Source organism: Panthera uncia, chromosome F2 (assembly GCF_023721935.1).
Source record: "Panthera uncia isolate 11264 chromosome F2, Puncia_PCG_1.0, whole genome shotgun sequence".
Classification (NCBI taxonomy): domain Eukaryota; kingdom Metazoa; phylum Chordata; class Mammalia; order Carnivora; family Felidae; genus Panthera; species Panthera uncia.
This window is the reverse complement of record NC_064812.1, coordinates 4,880,619-4,896,513: the sequence shown is the minus strand read 5'-3', so window position 1 is coordinate 4,896,513 and position 15,895 is coordinate 4,880,619. Positions and strand designations below refer to the sequence as shown.

Here is a 15,895-nt window from a genome sequence, read left to right as displayed (position 1 = left end):
ATGAAAGATTCAAAGTATAATAAGCGTGACTCAGGAGTCTGTTTACAGTGGGGAGTAGGGGGCCCCAGGGGGGTGGAACCCAGACATGTTCACACCGTGTGGAAAATGGACTTTGGATTTTGGACAACCACAGCCTAGCTCCATCTGGGAAAACATCCTCACACTTTGCACTGAAACAGAGAGGATGCAACACTGGTAACTAAATAGCCAATCAGGGATCAGACGCCCCGTCTAAATGCTGTCAGCGCCTATGAGAATTCTTTCAAATGCCTTATGGAAGTCCTTTTGCCTTTGTAACCCTATCTCTTGCCTCCAGCTTGGAGCACGCCCCATTTCGGGGTCTCTGTGTCTCCCGGATTGCAGTCCCTGAGACCCCAAATAAAGGCATACATTGATTTTGCAGTGTGACTTCGCTTGTTGGGGAAAACAGATGAGTGTTATTAAAGTCTAGCCAGATACTCTTGACAGATAGTGGAGGTGATCCCGTCCCTGTTCTCCTTGCTAAAAAAAAAAAAAAAAGGGAGATTAGCAAAGGTTAATTATATAAATTTATTATCCTAAAATACATTTCTTTCTTGAATTAAACACAAGCCTTGAAAGAAGGTTGAAAATGAAGACAGTTTTCCATTGGGATGGCTATTCTGGAGCAGTATTTCATAGGTCCCTAAATCCATCTTCATTATTCCCAGCCACTGCAGAACAAAGGCTGCTAGCAGCTACCATCAAATCACAGGCTCTTTCCCGCAGACAAACCTAGAATTGTACCCCCTTCACAGGCTGCTCTTCTCAGCGTCTCTGTTTCTCAGGTGCATCCAGATAAATAAATCCCAGCAAATGAGATGTAGGAGCATCACCCACCTGCCACTGCTCCCTGCCCACCCCCCCCCCCAAAAGAAGGCACTGTTCCCCCTCACTCTACTTTACTCTCCGTCCAGCCTGTGGCTCCATCCAGGCCATGGCCAAAGCTTCAAAAGTCAGCCTGGACCCAAAGGGGGTCTCGAAAGTGGAAGCTGTACTTCAGGACAAAGAAGCAGAAAGACGGCTGGGACTTGGGGTCTGAAGGCCACAGGGACACCATACCAATGTGGTCTGCTCACATCTGGAGTTTAATGTGGGTGAAAAATCATCTTTTGTCTGGCTTAAGCCCCTATATGTCATGTCTGCATCACTCATAATCCCATATAATTATTAACCAATATTGGTGTTAACACCACACCGTGGGAAATGCCGATTTAAGCCCTCAAGCATGATGTGAGATACAAATTATGATCCTTATGGTACAGATAAAAGGCCTGAAATTCAGGAAGATCAAGTGACTTTCCCAAAGGCACAGAGCCTGTAAGAGACTAAGCCACGTTGACAGTCCAGCTTTCTCTGCCTTCAAAGCCTCTGGAACCCGGACTATTCTGTCCCTGGCCCAATGCCCAATTTGTCCCATTGCCTCTGATGAAACTTAGTTCTTAAAATAAGTGTAGAAATATAAAAATCACTTTTTTATTATTGAAACGGCCACTGACTCAACTTGTCCAGCAGTTCTGGACTGGGTCGCAATATGTAGGACACTGGCCATCAGCAGGCACTGCTCTGTCCCTTGGCCATCACAGTCAGAATGCCTGCAGTTATAGGCTGCCCGGGGGCCTAAATGGTTGAGCTGAAAACAAAATGATGAGATTCAAGATAAACATAACCCTGCAAGGTCAAATTAGTAAATGCTTCATTAAATCTCCTCGAAATAATATACTGGTCACATGTAGTCTTTACAAATATTACACTGCGTTTGCAAAGATCTTATAGGTAGATTGCCTCACTTGCCATATTTTCCAAGCATGCAGAAAAATCACAACTGTTCACGAATAAAGAGTCATTTGGAGTTAATTAATTAAAAAAAATTTTTTTAGTGTTTTATTTATTTTTGAGACAGAGAAACAGAGACAGAATATGAGCAGGGGAGGGAAGGAGAGACAAGGAGACAGAATCCACGAAGCAGGCTCCAGGCTGTGAGCTGTCAGCACAGAGCCCGACGCAGGGCTCAAACCCATGAACCAGAAGATCACGACCTGAGCTGAAGTCAGACGCTTAACCGACTGAGCCACTCAGGCACCCCTGGAGCTAATTAATTTTAAAAATTTTACAGGGGGCGCCTGGGTGGCTCAGTCGGTTAAGGGTCCGACTTCAGCTCAGGTCACGATCTCACACTCCGTGAGTTCGAGCCCCGCATCAGGCTCTGGGCCAATGGCTCAGAGCCTGGAGCCTGCTTCCGATTCTATGTCTCCCTCTCTCTGCCCCTCCCCCGTTCATGCTCTGTCTCTCTCTGTCTCAAAAATAAATAAACGTTAAAAAAAAAAAAATTTTTTTTAAAAATTTTACAGAAAAAAAAAATGTGCATTGGATGTGGGAAATTGCTACATTTTAATACAGCTCCTAGAAAGTGGAGTGGGTCATCAAAAGTAGGAGTGCCTGGGGCCGGATGGAGGTCCTGAATGATGAGTTCTAGGGACTCAGTGTGGTGGGGGGGCAGGGGGGCGGGGGAAGGATCTCCATCAGCAGGAATTTTGCCCTTGAGAATGTTCCTCCTCCCTCTCCCCATCCCTGATCCCCACACGCAGTGGGGGTGCAGACTCCCTCATTTTAAATGTGGAAAATCCTGGACAAAACAGACCTTATCACTCCTCGCGGTTGAGAGAGAGCCCCTGGCCTAGCCAGGGCACATACCCAGCAGCACTGGACACACAGAGACAGGCTTTCTGCCCTTTATAGCAGTCACTATTTCGTGCGCTCAACCACCTCCTCTAGCTCAGAAACAAATAGTTCTTTTCGTGGTGACACTCTTTCCATCGGCACCAGATGAAAATGGGTCTGTGAGCAGGTCAAGAATGAGGACCCTCTGCCCCGTCTACTCTCAGGGACCCGTCCTTTATGTTACAGCGATAAGACTCAAGAATTTCTTCACGTAACTAAGCCACTGAGCCGAGAAGAGGCAACCATCCAATTATCTGCCATTAGTACCAACTTACTAGCGACAATTACATAATTTCCAGGTTCTCAGCAGCAAGTTCATTGTGCGTCCCCACATGAGTTTCCTCTTCAGTATTTTCTCTGCTTACCCTCTCATCTCACTTCTAGAACTGACTTAGGAGGGGTGGGAGTGCGGATCTAGACACTGTTCGGGGACCCTACAGGGAGGGGTTCCTCTGACACCCCTGCACGTGGAGGCCTGAGGGGGTCCCTCCCCTGGCAGACATCTCTCCCCGATACTCCCAATTCCATGCATCTATTTCATTCTTAGACTTTCAGAGCCCATTTGGCCAAATCAGAAAGAGGCTGTCTTGACTCTTTGTTGTTTTTTTTTTTTAAAAAATCGTTTTTTTGAACAACATTTTAATGAATATTAATTGAAAGCCCCAGAAACAGCACGCTTTCTCATTGAGATGCTTCCTCCCTGGGTCGCTGAGCCCTCAAGAGCTCACTATGTTTGTTTAATTGCATGAAATTCTGCCTCTTTTCTTCTTTCTTTCTTTCTTTCTCCCTCCCTCCCTCCCTCCCTCCCTCCCTCCCTTCCTTCCTTCCTTTCCTTCTTTCACTTGAGAGAGAACAGAGAGAGAGCATGAGTGGAGGATAGTGGCAGAGGGAGAAAGAGAGGGGGAGAGAGAGAATCTCAAGCAGGCTCCACACTCAGCATGGAGCCTAACTTGGGGCTCAATCCCACGCCCCTGGCATCATGACCTGAGCCAAAATCAAGAGTTGGACGCTCAACCGACTGAATCACCCGGGCGCCCCTCAGCCTCTTTTCTTTCTCTCTTTGGTCCAAGTTGTGTTCCCTGGTCTTCCATTCACCGCTGGACAAACATACAGGGAACGCCAACTATGTTCCAGGCGCTTGGCAGGCTCCCAAAGCAAGAACTGAATATGGCAACATGGCTCCGGGGCTTTAAGTCTCATCTTCCACATGGAGGGTTTACTTATATCCCTAAGTATCAAAACAAACAAACACACAAACCCTCAAAAAGCGACCTCATTTTAATAAGACTAGGAGGACTCTGAGCAAGGTAGGCTACCTTAGGATGTCCTTTTCATTGCCAGGGTCTCTCAGGAAACCCCTGCTAGGAACCTCCAGTAATGGAAAGTTCACCAGGAAGTCAACATCCACAGGGGCATCCAGGACTTCAGAGAGCCCTGGAAACAGCTCGGGCCACACAGGAGGCACTCAAGAAACATTTACAGAATAAACAAAACCCACCAGGGTTACCAGTTCAGCCCATGTAAATTTCACGCATGTCTGCGGATTCTGGCTCCTTCGATAAAACTAAAAATAGCCAAAGTTTATTGAGGGCCTAGGATGTCAATCTCCCTTCTAAGTGCTTTCATAATATTAACATTTTCAATTCTCAGGATGCCATGAAGAAGGGAGGAGGACGATGAGGCCCGGGGAGGGTAGCAGCAAGTCCCGGGTCACCCAGCAGGAGCGGGACCCAGCCGGCTGCACTCCACAGACAGACCCCGCTCTCTCCCCCACCCACAAGGCAGGCCACTCTGAAGCGTGTGTCACATCGTCTCTGCCAGATGCAGCAGGGGTCCTTGGCCTACCCTCACCTTTCTCTCAGGTGCCCGTGCCTCAATCACGCTCGCCAGGTGCCAGCTGCCCCCACAGAGGTGCAGGCTGGTGGTGCCGTTGCCTGGGAGCAACCTTGCCAGTGTGGGGGGAATAGCAGGCCAGGGTGTCCACTCTAGGTGTGCCCAAGCCAAGTAGGCTGAGGCCAGGTGTGCCCACGCCAGCTGGGCTGAGGCTGGGAGGACCTGCTGGGGGGCTCTCCTTGGTCTCTGGACAGAGATTTGCCCTGACGCCCCCAGGCCAGAAGTCAGGACACCTGGAGGTCAGGTGTGCCTGGCAGAGTCAGACCCAGGGAAACAGCACTCAGGCCCTCCCAGGGATGCTGCCCGAGCCCTGAGCACCCGGCCTTCCTCCTCCTGGGCCCTCGTCACTCTCCTTGCCGTTGTCACTAGGCCTCTTGGGCCCCCACCACCGTGTCTGAGCTCTGAGACAGCAGGGTCTGCCATCAAGCTCTGCTTCGATAATTTTTTTAAGTTTATTTATTTATTTTGAGAGAGAAAGAGAGAGAACACAAGCAGTGACAGAGGGAAAGAGAGGATCCCGGGTAGGCTTTGCGCTCACAGCGCAGAGCCCAACGCAGGGCTCCAACTCACGAACCGTGAGATCGTGACCTAGGCAGAAACCAAGAGTCAGACGCCTACTGACTGAGTCCCCCAGGCACCCCTGCTTCAACTGCACCTCACACACAGCCGACTTTCAGAAACTGGGGTTTGATGCAGAGAATCTCCACAGAAGCTACACTAACGTGGGGTGGCTTTGGAGACTGTTCCTGCCAAACGTGGCGGGCGCTGAAGCAAGGAGGCCATGACCTTGTGTGTGTGCGTATGGGGCTCCCAACGTACCCACACACGTTACCTTACCTGATCCCCAAAACAGGCCTACTGTTTCTACCACTGTTGTCCCATTTACAGAGGGAGCTAAACAGAGGCTCCGGGCACAGGGTCACGAGGAACCCGGGTGAACTCGGGTCTGGCTAACTTCACACTCTACTTCCTATAACACAACTAACTGCTATACAGCTTCTAGTGGTTTCTGGAGGCGGATGATAAAGCAGCGGGCCCAGAGATGAGGGCTTGTGTGCTGGTGACCTCTTATGGATGTGCTCCAGTGGGAGAAGCCTGGGGAACCCAGGGCAGGGGAAGGGGGGAGGCACACACAGTGCATTTCAGGGAACCAGCCTGATCCCGCAGGGGACTCTGGAACATGAGTTACATCTCAGCCTGCCCCATCCTGAGACAAGAGGCTGGGCTTCCCCATCCCTGTACTAACAATCACGGGTGCGAGGCAGGGGTCGGGGGTGGTAACGGGGGACGATGGGACTCAAAGCCTCAGGCAAGTTCAAATCTTGAACAAAGTCCTTGTTCCCAGCAGCCTGGGGTGATCCTCCAAAGCCAGCTCCCAGGTGCCCGTGAATGAGCACACGCTGCGCGGTGCGGGAGAAGCGCGGAAATGGGGAGGGTGCATGCTGTGAGCACGTAGCTGTGAGGTGCTCCGACGGGGAACTGGCCACTTTCCCGGGGCGGGACGTCGCCCTCAGAGAACCGGCCTCGGCTCTTTCTGCCAATCTCGTGGATCCGAAGGGGCGGGAGGGAGGGAGGGACAGGCATGCAAAGTGGAAGGAACAGCAAGGGCAGAGGCAGAGACGCAAGAAGGATGGCATAGCAGACTGGAGAGAGCTTCCCGGGAGGGACTGGCAGGTCCAGCAGGCTTAAGGATGCCACGGCGAGCTCAAAGGGCGGGCGAGGGACGAGTGGCTCGGCCCCGGTGGCAGCAGGGTCCCGGGGCCAGCCGGCAAAGCAGACTCCTGGCCTGCCCACAGGGTCGGCAATGAGGGACCCGGGCTTTAGTGTTTCTGAGCTGACTGCTGCCCAGAAACTGAGCAGGTGGGAGAAATTCCATTAACGTCTCGGTTTATCCAGAGACACCCTTCCTGACGGCCCCAGGTGGGTACTCACAGCCCAGGAATTCGAGTGCTTTACCTGCTTAGTGTTCGCCATGAAAACAGGCGTATTTGATATTTAGGTGCACTTTAATGGACCCTGAAAAGAAATGAGATGGATTCCCTTAAAGAATAAATGTCACCCCACCCCCTACACGATGAAACTCTTAACTGCTTCCACTTAATGGAAATGGAAATCACCTCTCAAAACATTACTAAAACTAATCATGGTAATTTTTACACGTTTCCACAATTTACCGAGCTATTTTTCTCTGGCCTTCATGAGCCATGAGTAGCAGATGCCTGTTTGTGCCTAATCACCCCACACAGCCTCAAAGATCTGAAGTTCCCGGACCCACAGACTGACCTCAGCGGCCATCGCCCCAAGGGGAAAATTTGTTAACACCTCTGGGAAGGAAGAGACTGCAAAATCTATTCAATAGCACCGCTCTGGTGAAAGGAAAGGGTCACAATTCAGTATACTTAACATTTATTCACAGGTACGAACCTGCCACTTACCCACAGCCCTGACCCCAGGAGAAGAGAGGAAACCATTCTATGAGACCCAAAAAAGGTAAGCAAGGCTTTGAATCGAGCCAAACCGCATTAAAAAAAATTTTTTTTAAGTGTATTCATTTTTGAGAGAGAGAGACAGAGCATGAGTGGGGGAGGGAGAGAGAGGGAGACACAGAATCCAAAGCAGGCTCCAGGCTCCGAGCTGTCAGCACAGAGCCCGACACAGGGGGGCCTGAACTCACGAGCAGCAAGATCACGGCCTGAGCCAAAGTCGGACACTTAACCGACTGAGCCACCCAGGCGCCCCAAAACCGCATTTTAAAATGTCTCACTTCTGGCTTCTCTCCCTGTTACACCTCAAGCCTCACATGTTAAGTGGTCAAAATTCACCTCTGTCTCTCTCTCAGGTCGCAGTGCTCTGGCTTGTAGGAGGCTTCTGAAAAGTTCCGGAACAGCGGAGAGACTTCCTGGCCTCAGTAAATCATCACACGACCACCCATAATTGATACTTCTCTGTTTTCAGTAATGACCGAGATGCCGTGGACCTCAGACTCACCATGGCCAAACACCGCCCCCCACCCCCACTGTACCCACATCCACAGAGAAGTGGCCCCCTCTGTGCCCTGCCCTCAGTTCCAGGGGCAGACCTGCCATCCATCACAGGTGATGGCACGTGCGTCTGTTCTGTAATGCTGGGATCTTTCTAGAATGCCCAGGGGGACAGTTGCTCCTGGCTGGTGGGAGCTCAGAGCCCCTCGCAGTGCAGTCCAAGAGAAGAAACCATCGGTTTCCCAGAGAAACCTTCCCCAAGTCACCTGTTAAGCACATATTGAAAGAAGGAAACAGGACAGTGCACAGGCAATGGCTGCATTTCACGCGGGGAATTATTATTTTTTCTTATTCACAGACTCTAACCATAAACTTCGAGCTTGGAAAACTCAATGAGAAACTGTTTCACATCCAGAGAAGCAGTATCTAAATCATCTGCATAACCGAAACCGTTTCCGCAGACTGTGGCTGCCAGAGAACGGGTATGTTTAAAAAGAGAACAAAAATGTAAAATTCTGCCCCTTAATCTACGAGACAACCTCTTGCGTTTGAACAGCCTGGGTTTATAAGTCTTCTGAGTGCGCGCATCTCCTGGGGCCAACCTGATGAAAAGAAGTCGGGGGCTCGGTCGGGCACGACGTGGCCCCCAGCCCCGCCTACAGTACTTTCTCTCCTCCCCTTGGCCCCCCCGCCACCCCACAAGTGTCCTGTGCACGCCCTTGCACCGCTCAGGCCCCAGTCATTTTGCTACATGCGCCCAGATCATCCTTCTCCACCCTTGTCTGCGGGGCCAGCTTCCGTTCCAATTCAAGACCTCACCTGGGACCCCATCTCAAGGTCCATCTCTGCTGGACTCGGGGGACACTTCTCTGCCTCCCTCAGGGGACTCTGAGCTCCCCCACAGCAGCAAGGCAGACGCCCATCCCCAGCAACGTGTCCCAGGGACCAGCATGGGCCACAGTGCTGCTCAGAAAGGACCACTGTCCGCACAGAAGGGACACTTACTCCAGCTAACAGGTGCCGTGAGCTCGCTGTGCACTCCAGGCACCACTCTCAGACATTTCTTTGCAAAATTCATTCGATTCTCAACACAAACCCAAGAGGTAGGTACCTCTTACCAGCCCCACTTTATAGGTGAGGAACCCGAAATTCAAACTGGCTAAACAACTTTTCTAAACCCACACAGCTGGCAGGTGTCGGACGTAGGATTTGAACCTGCAAAACTCAGAGCCTATGGCTCTCACCACTACTCAGCTCTGCTTCTTTGGACATGGCATGCTTTTTCCATTTCTGTTTTAGAGATAAATGGAACAGAAAAGCCAAATTAAATTATTTGTCCCCGCAAGACCACTCCACTAACGTAAAAATAAAGACATCATTAGGTCCCATGTGTTTTGACTCCTTCTGATTCTTTTTTCAGTATATCTTACTTCATTGTCTAAACATACATTTTTCTTTCTTTTTGCTTCCTTAGAACTACGTGCAGGTGATGGAAATTAGGTCTGGATGATTGTATGCAAACAGCACTGTTAACACTTCCTTCATTGTTGTACCTGCAGAGGGCACCCTACCTGGGGTGGAGTATACTCCTCCTCCCCTTGAAGGTGGGCTGGTCTTGCACTTTGGGGAAGGGACCCTTTGGCAGTTACTAGCCCAGCCCTTTAGAGACCTAGAATCTCCTCTCTCTCTCTCTCTCTCTCTCTCTCTCTCTCTCTCTCTCTGAACTGAGCTACCATATAAGAAGATAGACCACTCAGCTGGAGACGGGACCTCAGCTGTTGCCTTGGGCAGTCGAGCATCCCAACCAAGGGATCAGACATGTGAATGAAGACGTCAACCATCCAACCTCTCTGCAGAAAGCTCAGCTCAGGGCAGCACATGTGTGTACGTTGCACCCTGCCATGCCCTGGCAGGTAGTGAGAAATGACGGTTTACTGGTGGAGAATAAGCACCCCACTCCCATCCCGCTGCTCACCTGTCTGCCCGACGACGGAGGCGCTCAGTCTGTGGGGGATCTTTGAGGACACCTTCAAGGTCACTCGGATCTGGTAATACCTATGGAAGGAACAGAGGACAGGCTGATGAAGATCAGACCCCTTACTGTTGGCTTCTTCCAAAAGTAACTAGACTTAGTCCTAAATGCCACAGAGAACCGTGGAAGTTTCTAGGCAGCATGTATGATCATTTGGCACCAAAGAGGGATTCATTCTGTCACCACAGTGGGAGAGGGATGGGACGGGGCCAAGATGGAAACAGGAAGTTGAGTTGACAGGAGATCGTACGAGACACATGCAAGGTTGGTGGCAGAAGGGACAGGGAAAGGAATAGGTGGGTTGGTCATAGGGCACAGGTACATTAAGGGGCATGGTTTTTCTTTAGTCAGAAAAGTCCATTCTAAGGGAAGATGGAAGCTTTAATGCATGGGGCAGAATCCATACACAAACTGAGTTGCTATCCTGTTGCAACACAAATACTTCCTTTAGAAACACAACAGCTGAGCTGTCGATCCTGGCGCTATGGCCAAACGCTGTTCCCAGTGCATTTCTGTGCCCTTATTTTTAACACGTCCCTCCCATTTCCAAATCCCATCATTTCAGGACACCGTGCGGGTTCCCATGCCATCAGCAAAGCCTCTGCTCTGTCCCCTGCCTCCACAGGTGCAGAAGCATCTTTTGCAATTCTGTGCCTTGCAATTAACGGCCCTTTTGCTCGCAAGCTCTTAGGAACATTTCTGGCATCATAATTGTTCTCCCCTTCCACCAATTTCAAGCTCATTGTGAAACAGAATGTGCATAAAACCAAGTGAAACAGAGGTAAAATGGACCATGAACACATCCATCTCTGATGGCTCACTGAGCTTGTGGCCGGGGGCGACACTGCGTGAATATCCCCCCAGGAGGTTCTGTTGATGGTCTTGTGTTCGTTTTGTGTGTGTGTGGAGAGCGGAGGAGATGCGGAACACAGAGCACTGGGACCAGAGTCACAGCTGGAGTTTGGGTGACCTCGCTTGTGAGCTGTGTGACTTAGAAGATACCACACAGCTTCTCTGAACTTGTTTCTGCGTCTGTAAAAGGATGACTTAAAAAAAAAATATCTGCCATGACATCTGCTTCCAGGAAAGATGGAGTGGATATAATTTTCCCACCACATACGACTAAAACCTCTAGACAATATAGGTGAACAAAAGATTTTTGCAGAAGAAGGAATCAAACAGTCTAAGGACCTCAAGTACCAAAGAGAGACAGGGTGGTGAGTTCTCCACATTTTCCTTTTGCCTCATATGTCCCAGAGAGAAGCCAGCTATCCAGAGATTCTAATGGCTGCAGACAAAAAAAGAAAGAAAGAAAGAAAAAGAAAGAAAGAAAGAAAGAAAGAAAGAGAAAATCCCCAACAAAAATGCCTGCTTCCTCTAGACAAAAAACCAGAAAGGGGGCAGCCGAGCACGACAGAAAACTTTTAGCCAATAGTAGTTGTACTCCAGCCACACTACACACACAAACTGTGGTCTCACCTCTGTCCATCCCAGCAGAGGCCAGTGGGAGCCTCGATGTCCACTCCTACCAAAGCTTTAACAAGGCACCTTCCTCGCCCAGCAAGAGAAGGTCTTTGAGAAGGGGGCCAGATTTTCCCTACTAATGGATGGTAAGGAGAACCTCAACAACCCTGGTTTAAGTACAGACCATGTGGGGGGCCTGAGTTTCTACCCTCCTCCCTCTGCAGTAACGAGGGCACAAATTTGCTCAAGGGATTTCTGAGAAAGTTTCAAAAGCAATTCAATGGAGAAAAGGTGACCTTCTTCTCAGTCGATGGTCCTGAAGCAACTGGACATCCGTAGGCAGAAACCAAACCAAAACCAAACAAAAAGCTCCACTTAAATTTCACACCTTACACAAAAATTTATTAATTCAAAGTGGATCATACACGTACAGGAAAAAATGTAAAACTATTAAACCTTTAGGAAAGAAAATAAAAGAAAGCTTTAAAATCTAGGGACAAGGGCGCCTGGGTGGGTCAGTCGGTTAAGCGTCAGACTTCGGCTCAGGTCATGATCTCACGGTTCATGAGTTAGAGCCCTGTGTCAGGCTCTGTGCTGACAGCTCAGAGCTTGGAGCCTGCTTCGGATTCTGTGTCTCCCTCTCTCTCTGCCCCTCCCCTGCTCGTGTGCTGTCTCACTCTGTCTCAAAAAATAAATAAACATTAAAAAATGTTTAATAAATTAAAAAATAAAATCTAGGGATAAGCAAAGAGTTCTTAAACTTGACCCCAAAAGCATGATTCACACACACACACACACACACACACACACACACACACACACACAAATTGATAAACTCGACTTCATCAAAGTTAAAAACTTTTGTTCCGCAAAATGTGCTATTGAGAGGGTTATATTATGACAAGCTACATGTGAGAGAAAATATTTGCAAATCACATGCCGTTGGCCATCATTATTTATGGATTCTGTATCTGTGGATCTGCCACTCGTTAAAGTTCATCTGTAACTTCACACTTAATACTCACGGCCTCTGTGGTCACCCAGACATGCTCCTGGGGAGAAAGGTCTGACTCACCTCACGCGCATGTTTCCACCTGAGATCGAGCTAAGGCAATACTACCTTCTTTTTTCAGTTCTCATGGTGTAAACAAATTTTGTTTACAGTCTACTTGGTGCCACTTTTTATTTTGTATTTTTGTGCTTTTTGTGGGTGACTCTGCTATTTAAAATGACCCCTAGCAGTGTAACTCAGGCCTGAATGAAGCTTGTCTAACACACTGTAGTGCCATCCAATGTCCCTAACTTGCAAGAAGGCTGTGATGTGCCTTGCAGAGACAACAGTGTATTAGATGAACTTCGTTCAGGCCTTAGTCACAGTGCTATTGGCCGTGAGTTCAAGGTTAGTGAATCAAAAGTAGATAGATAGATGACAGATAGATAGATAGATAGATAGATAATGGATGGATGGATGGATGGATAGATAGATAGATAGATAGATAGACAGATAGATGATAGATGGGTAGATAGATGATGGATGGATGGATGGATGGATAGATAGATGATAGGTAGATGACAGATGATGGATGGATAGGTAGATGATGGATGGATGGATGGATAGACTGATTGATAGATAATAGACAGACAAATGACAGATGGATGGACAGTTAAATGATAGATAGATAGATAGATAGATAGATAGTAGACAGATAATAAACAGATAGCAAACACTGCCTTAAACAGAAACACACCATACTCTGGTTTCTCTTCAGATCGTATAAATCTTTCGCCTTTTAAACAGAAACACACCTAAAACAAGGTTAGGTATTGATCAGTTGACAAACAAGTTGTGACCAGAGGCTCCCAACACCCAGCTCTATATTTCCTTGAGGAGCAATGGCTCATCACACAGAGGCAGTTTACTACCATTGTGGGATCCCCAGAGGGGCACAATAACAAGTAACCTCACTCATCTGGGTGAGGGAGACTAAGCCAGAGAAGAAAGTCCCTGCCCTGTCCGTAGCAGACGGCTGGTCCTCAGCAGTTGCTAATTACCACTGTGCAAAGATGCTGATTGCGTATTGTTAGATCTTTCAGGTTTTCCAGGGAAGATCGAAATTGGGATTTTTAATAAAACTTCTTTCAAATGTTAACTGTTGCTTCATAAATTAATGACAGTGACAACGGCAAGAGCAAAACCATTGGAGGCAGCAACCACAGCCACGGCATTCACAATCAAGCGCTGTGTCGACACATTTGCAGGCTAACTCCCCTGGCGTCACCAATCGGCAAACTCTGATTTATACAAATACAAAATGTCACTTCTAGTGTTTCTTTAATAAAAGACCTATGCATTTCCATAATTTCATCATCAAAAGAAGAGAGGCAAATCCCATGCACTACCTCCAGTTTTGATATCCTAATGTCTTCTTCTCTGAACACGAAATGGGTCAATCATCGCCAGAGGCTACGCATCACGACTCTGTCAGGCTGTGCTTGGAGCAGTTATGCATCAGGAGCCCCGATGTATGCAATATTGTTGGGTCCTCTACAAATCCTCTGTGAGAGAAAGGACCATCCCAGCTGCTAACCAGAGAGGACACTGGGCCACTGGAAACACCCAACTACCGACCCAAAGTAGTAACGCTAACAAAGGGCAACCAGCATTCCTTTCCAGAGATGAAATGTATTTTTTTTTATTTTTAGCCTGCCACCCCTCACATTTTACTGCATAAATTAAAACCTTTTATAACTAATTCCAAAGCACTGTCTGAGTTCTTATTCCTTAAAATCATTTGGTGTTGCTGAATCTTACTTCAAGGAATCAGTCATCATTTTGAACTTCAGATGCTTTACAGGCACTTATTGAAAGAAATAAGTTTCAATGAGACTGGCTTAATTGGGCTCTGCTCTGATTAAACAGAATGCTTAAACCCCTTTAATAATTCTCTTCAATCTGACACGAATTTCTGCCAGGTCATAAATCCATAAACCATGTGTCAAACATGACATACATTATATCATTTCATCCCTGCAGGAAATCTTTGATATGCTTACTGTGATTTCCATCTTAAAGATGAGCAAACTACCCTCTGGAGATGAAGGGATTTGTCCAAGCTCACACATTCAGTAAGTAATGTTAGCACATCTCCAGGAATGACATGATTATTTCCCACATGGATTTCCCTTAACCGTCTTAGAGCCACCTTCTTCTGGCTGGGGTCGTTCAAGGAAGACACTGTGAAGGAGGGAGGAGTTAGTTTAAGTCCTTGGAGGATACGCAAGTGATGGGAGAGCAAGTTCCAGTCAGAAGGAAGAAAGAAGCTAAGACCAGGAGATAGAAACTTCCAGACGGTATGCTAGCATGCTCCAGTGGTGTAGACTTGTAGAGAACTCCTTTTGGGAAATAAATAAATCTAGTCATCTTTTACTTTATTGGCTTCCATCTATAAGAGTGGTGTAAACTATGTCCTTTACATAATGTGGTAGCAGAATAATGCCCCTTCCCAAGGCGGTCACGTCCTAATATCCAGAACCAATAAAAGAGAGTTAAGATTGCAGATGGAAGGAAGGTGGCCAACCACCTGGCCTTGAAATTAGATTATTCTTTATTACCTAGGTACACCCAAGGTAACCACAAGGGTCCTCCCAAATGGAAGGAGTTAGAAGAGGGAGAGTGACAGGGTAAAACAATGTGAGAAAGACCCTACCAGCCACCGCTGCCATCAGCCAAGGTGGAAGGTGCCATCAGCTAAGAAAGGCAGGCAGTCTATATGAGCTGGGAAAGACAAGGAAACAAATTCTTCCCTAGTACCCTCCAAAATGGATACAGTCCTTCCAACATCCAGATTTTAGCCTAGTGAGATCCACTTCAAACTTCTGACCTCCAGAATTGTCAGATTATAAATTTATGTTGTTTTTGAGCCATTTAATTTGTGGCAATTTATTGCAGCAATTGTAGTAAACTAATGTATATAGGTTTTCAAATTTCTTCATCATGACGAAACGAAAGGAAAGGAATGACTACCCCCATGTTAACAATATACAAACTGTGACTCAGAGAGGTTAGGTAATTTTCCCCTAGTCACACGGCTACATAATGGAAAGTTTAGGGATTAAAACATAGGGCCATTTGATTAAAACCAAGCTCTTATCTGGGGAGGCAAACACAGGTGCTTTAAACTTCATTAGCCTCCCCTTAACTTCCCCATCACTATTACCACCAGGAGTCCAATCACATTCTCCCTCTGATCGCTAATGCATTTCCCTTTGTTTTCCCAAAAGCACCTTTGGAATAAGAATGCTATCTTTTGCTTCTTTTGTATTCCTCCTTAGAGCTCTTAGCACTGTATAAGAAGAGAAAATCATCTAATAAACATTTGTTCTTGGTTGATTATAGAAATATCCACTAACCACCAGCTGTTCTTATTCATCTCTGTATTTCCAGCAACTAACATTGTGCTTGCACATAGTTGGCATTTGGTGTCAGAGGGAAGGAAGGAAGGGAGGAAGAAAGGGAGGGAGGAAGGGGGGGAGGAAGGAAGGAAGGAAGGAAGGAAGGGAGGAAGGAAGGAGAAAAAGAAAAGGAAAGAAATGGAGAGGGAAGGAGGAGAGGAGAGGAGAGAAGAAAGGAAGGCAGAGGGAGAGAGTGGGAAGGAAGGAAGGAAGGAAGGAAGGAAGGAAGGAAGGAAGGAAGGAAGGAAGGAAGAGAAAAAGAAAAGGAAAGAAACGGAGAGGGAAGGAGGAGAGGAGAGGAGAGGAGAGGAGAGGAGAGGAGAGGAGAGGGGAG

The 15,895-nt window shown here is 47.7% G+C and overlaps 1 protein-coding gene across 1 annotated transcript in view; it reads right to left on the bottom strand.

Annotated features, from left to right (window-relative positions):
• FAM135B (family with sequence similarity 135 member B) overlaps positions 1 to 15,895 on the bottom strand; it is a 188,616-nt gene that overhangs the window by 126,583 nt on the left and 46,138 nt on the right. The window contains exon 3 of the mRNA XM_049633742.1: positions 9,589 to 9,668. Within this exon, the coding sequence (XP_049489699.1) occupies positions 9,589 to 9,668 (80 nt within the window). The remainder of the gene's footprint in view (positions 1 to 9,588; positions 9,669 to 15,895) is intronic.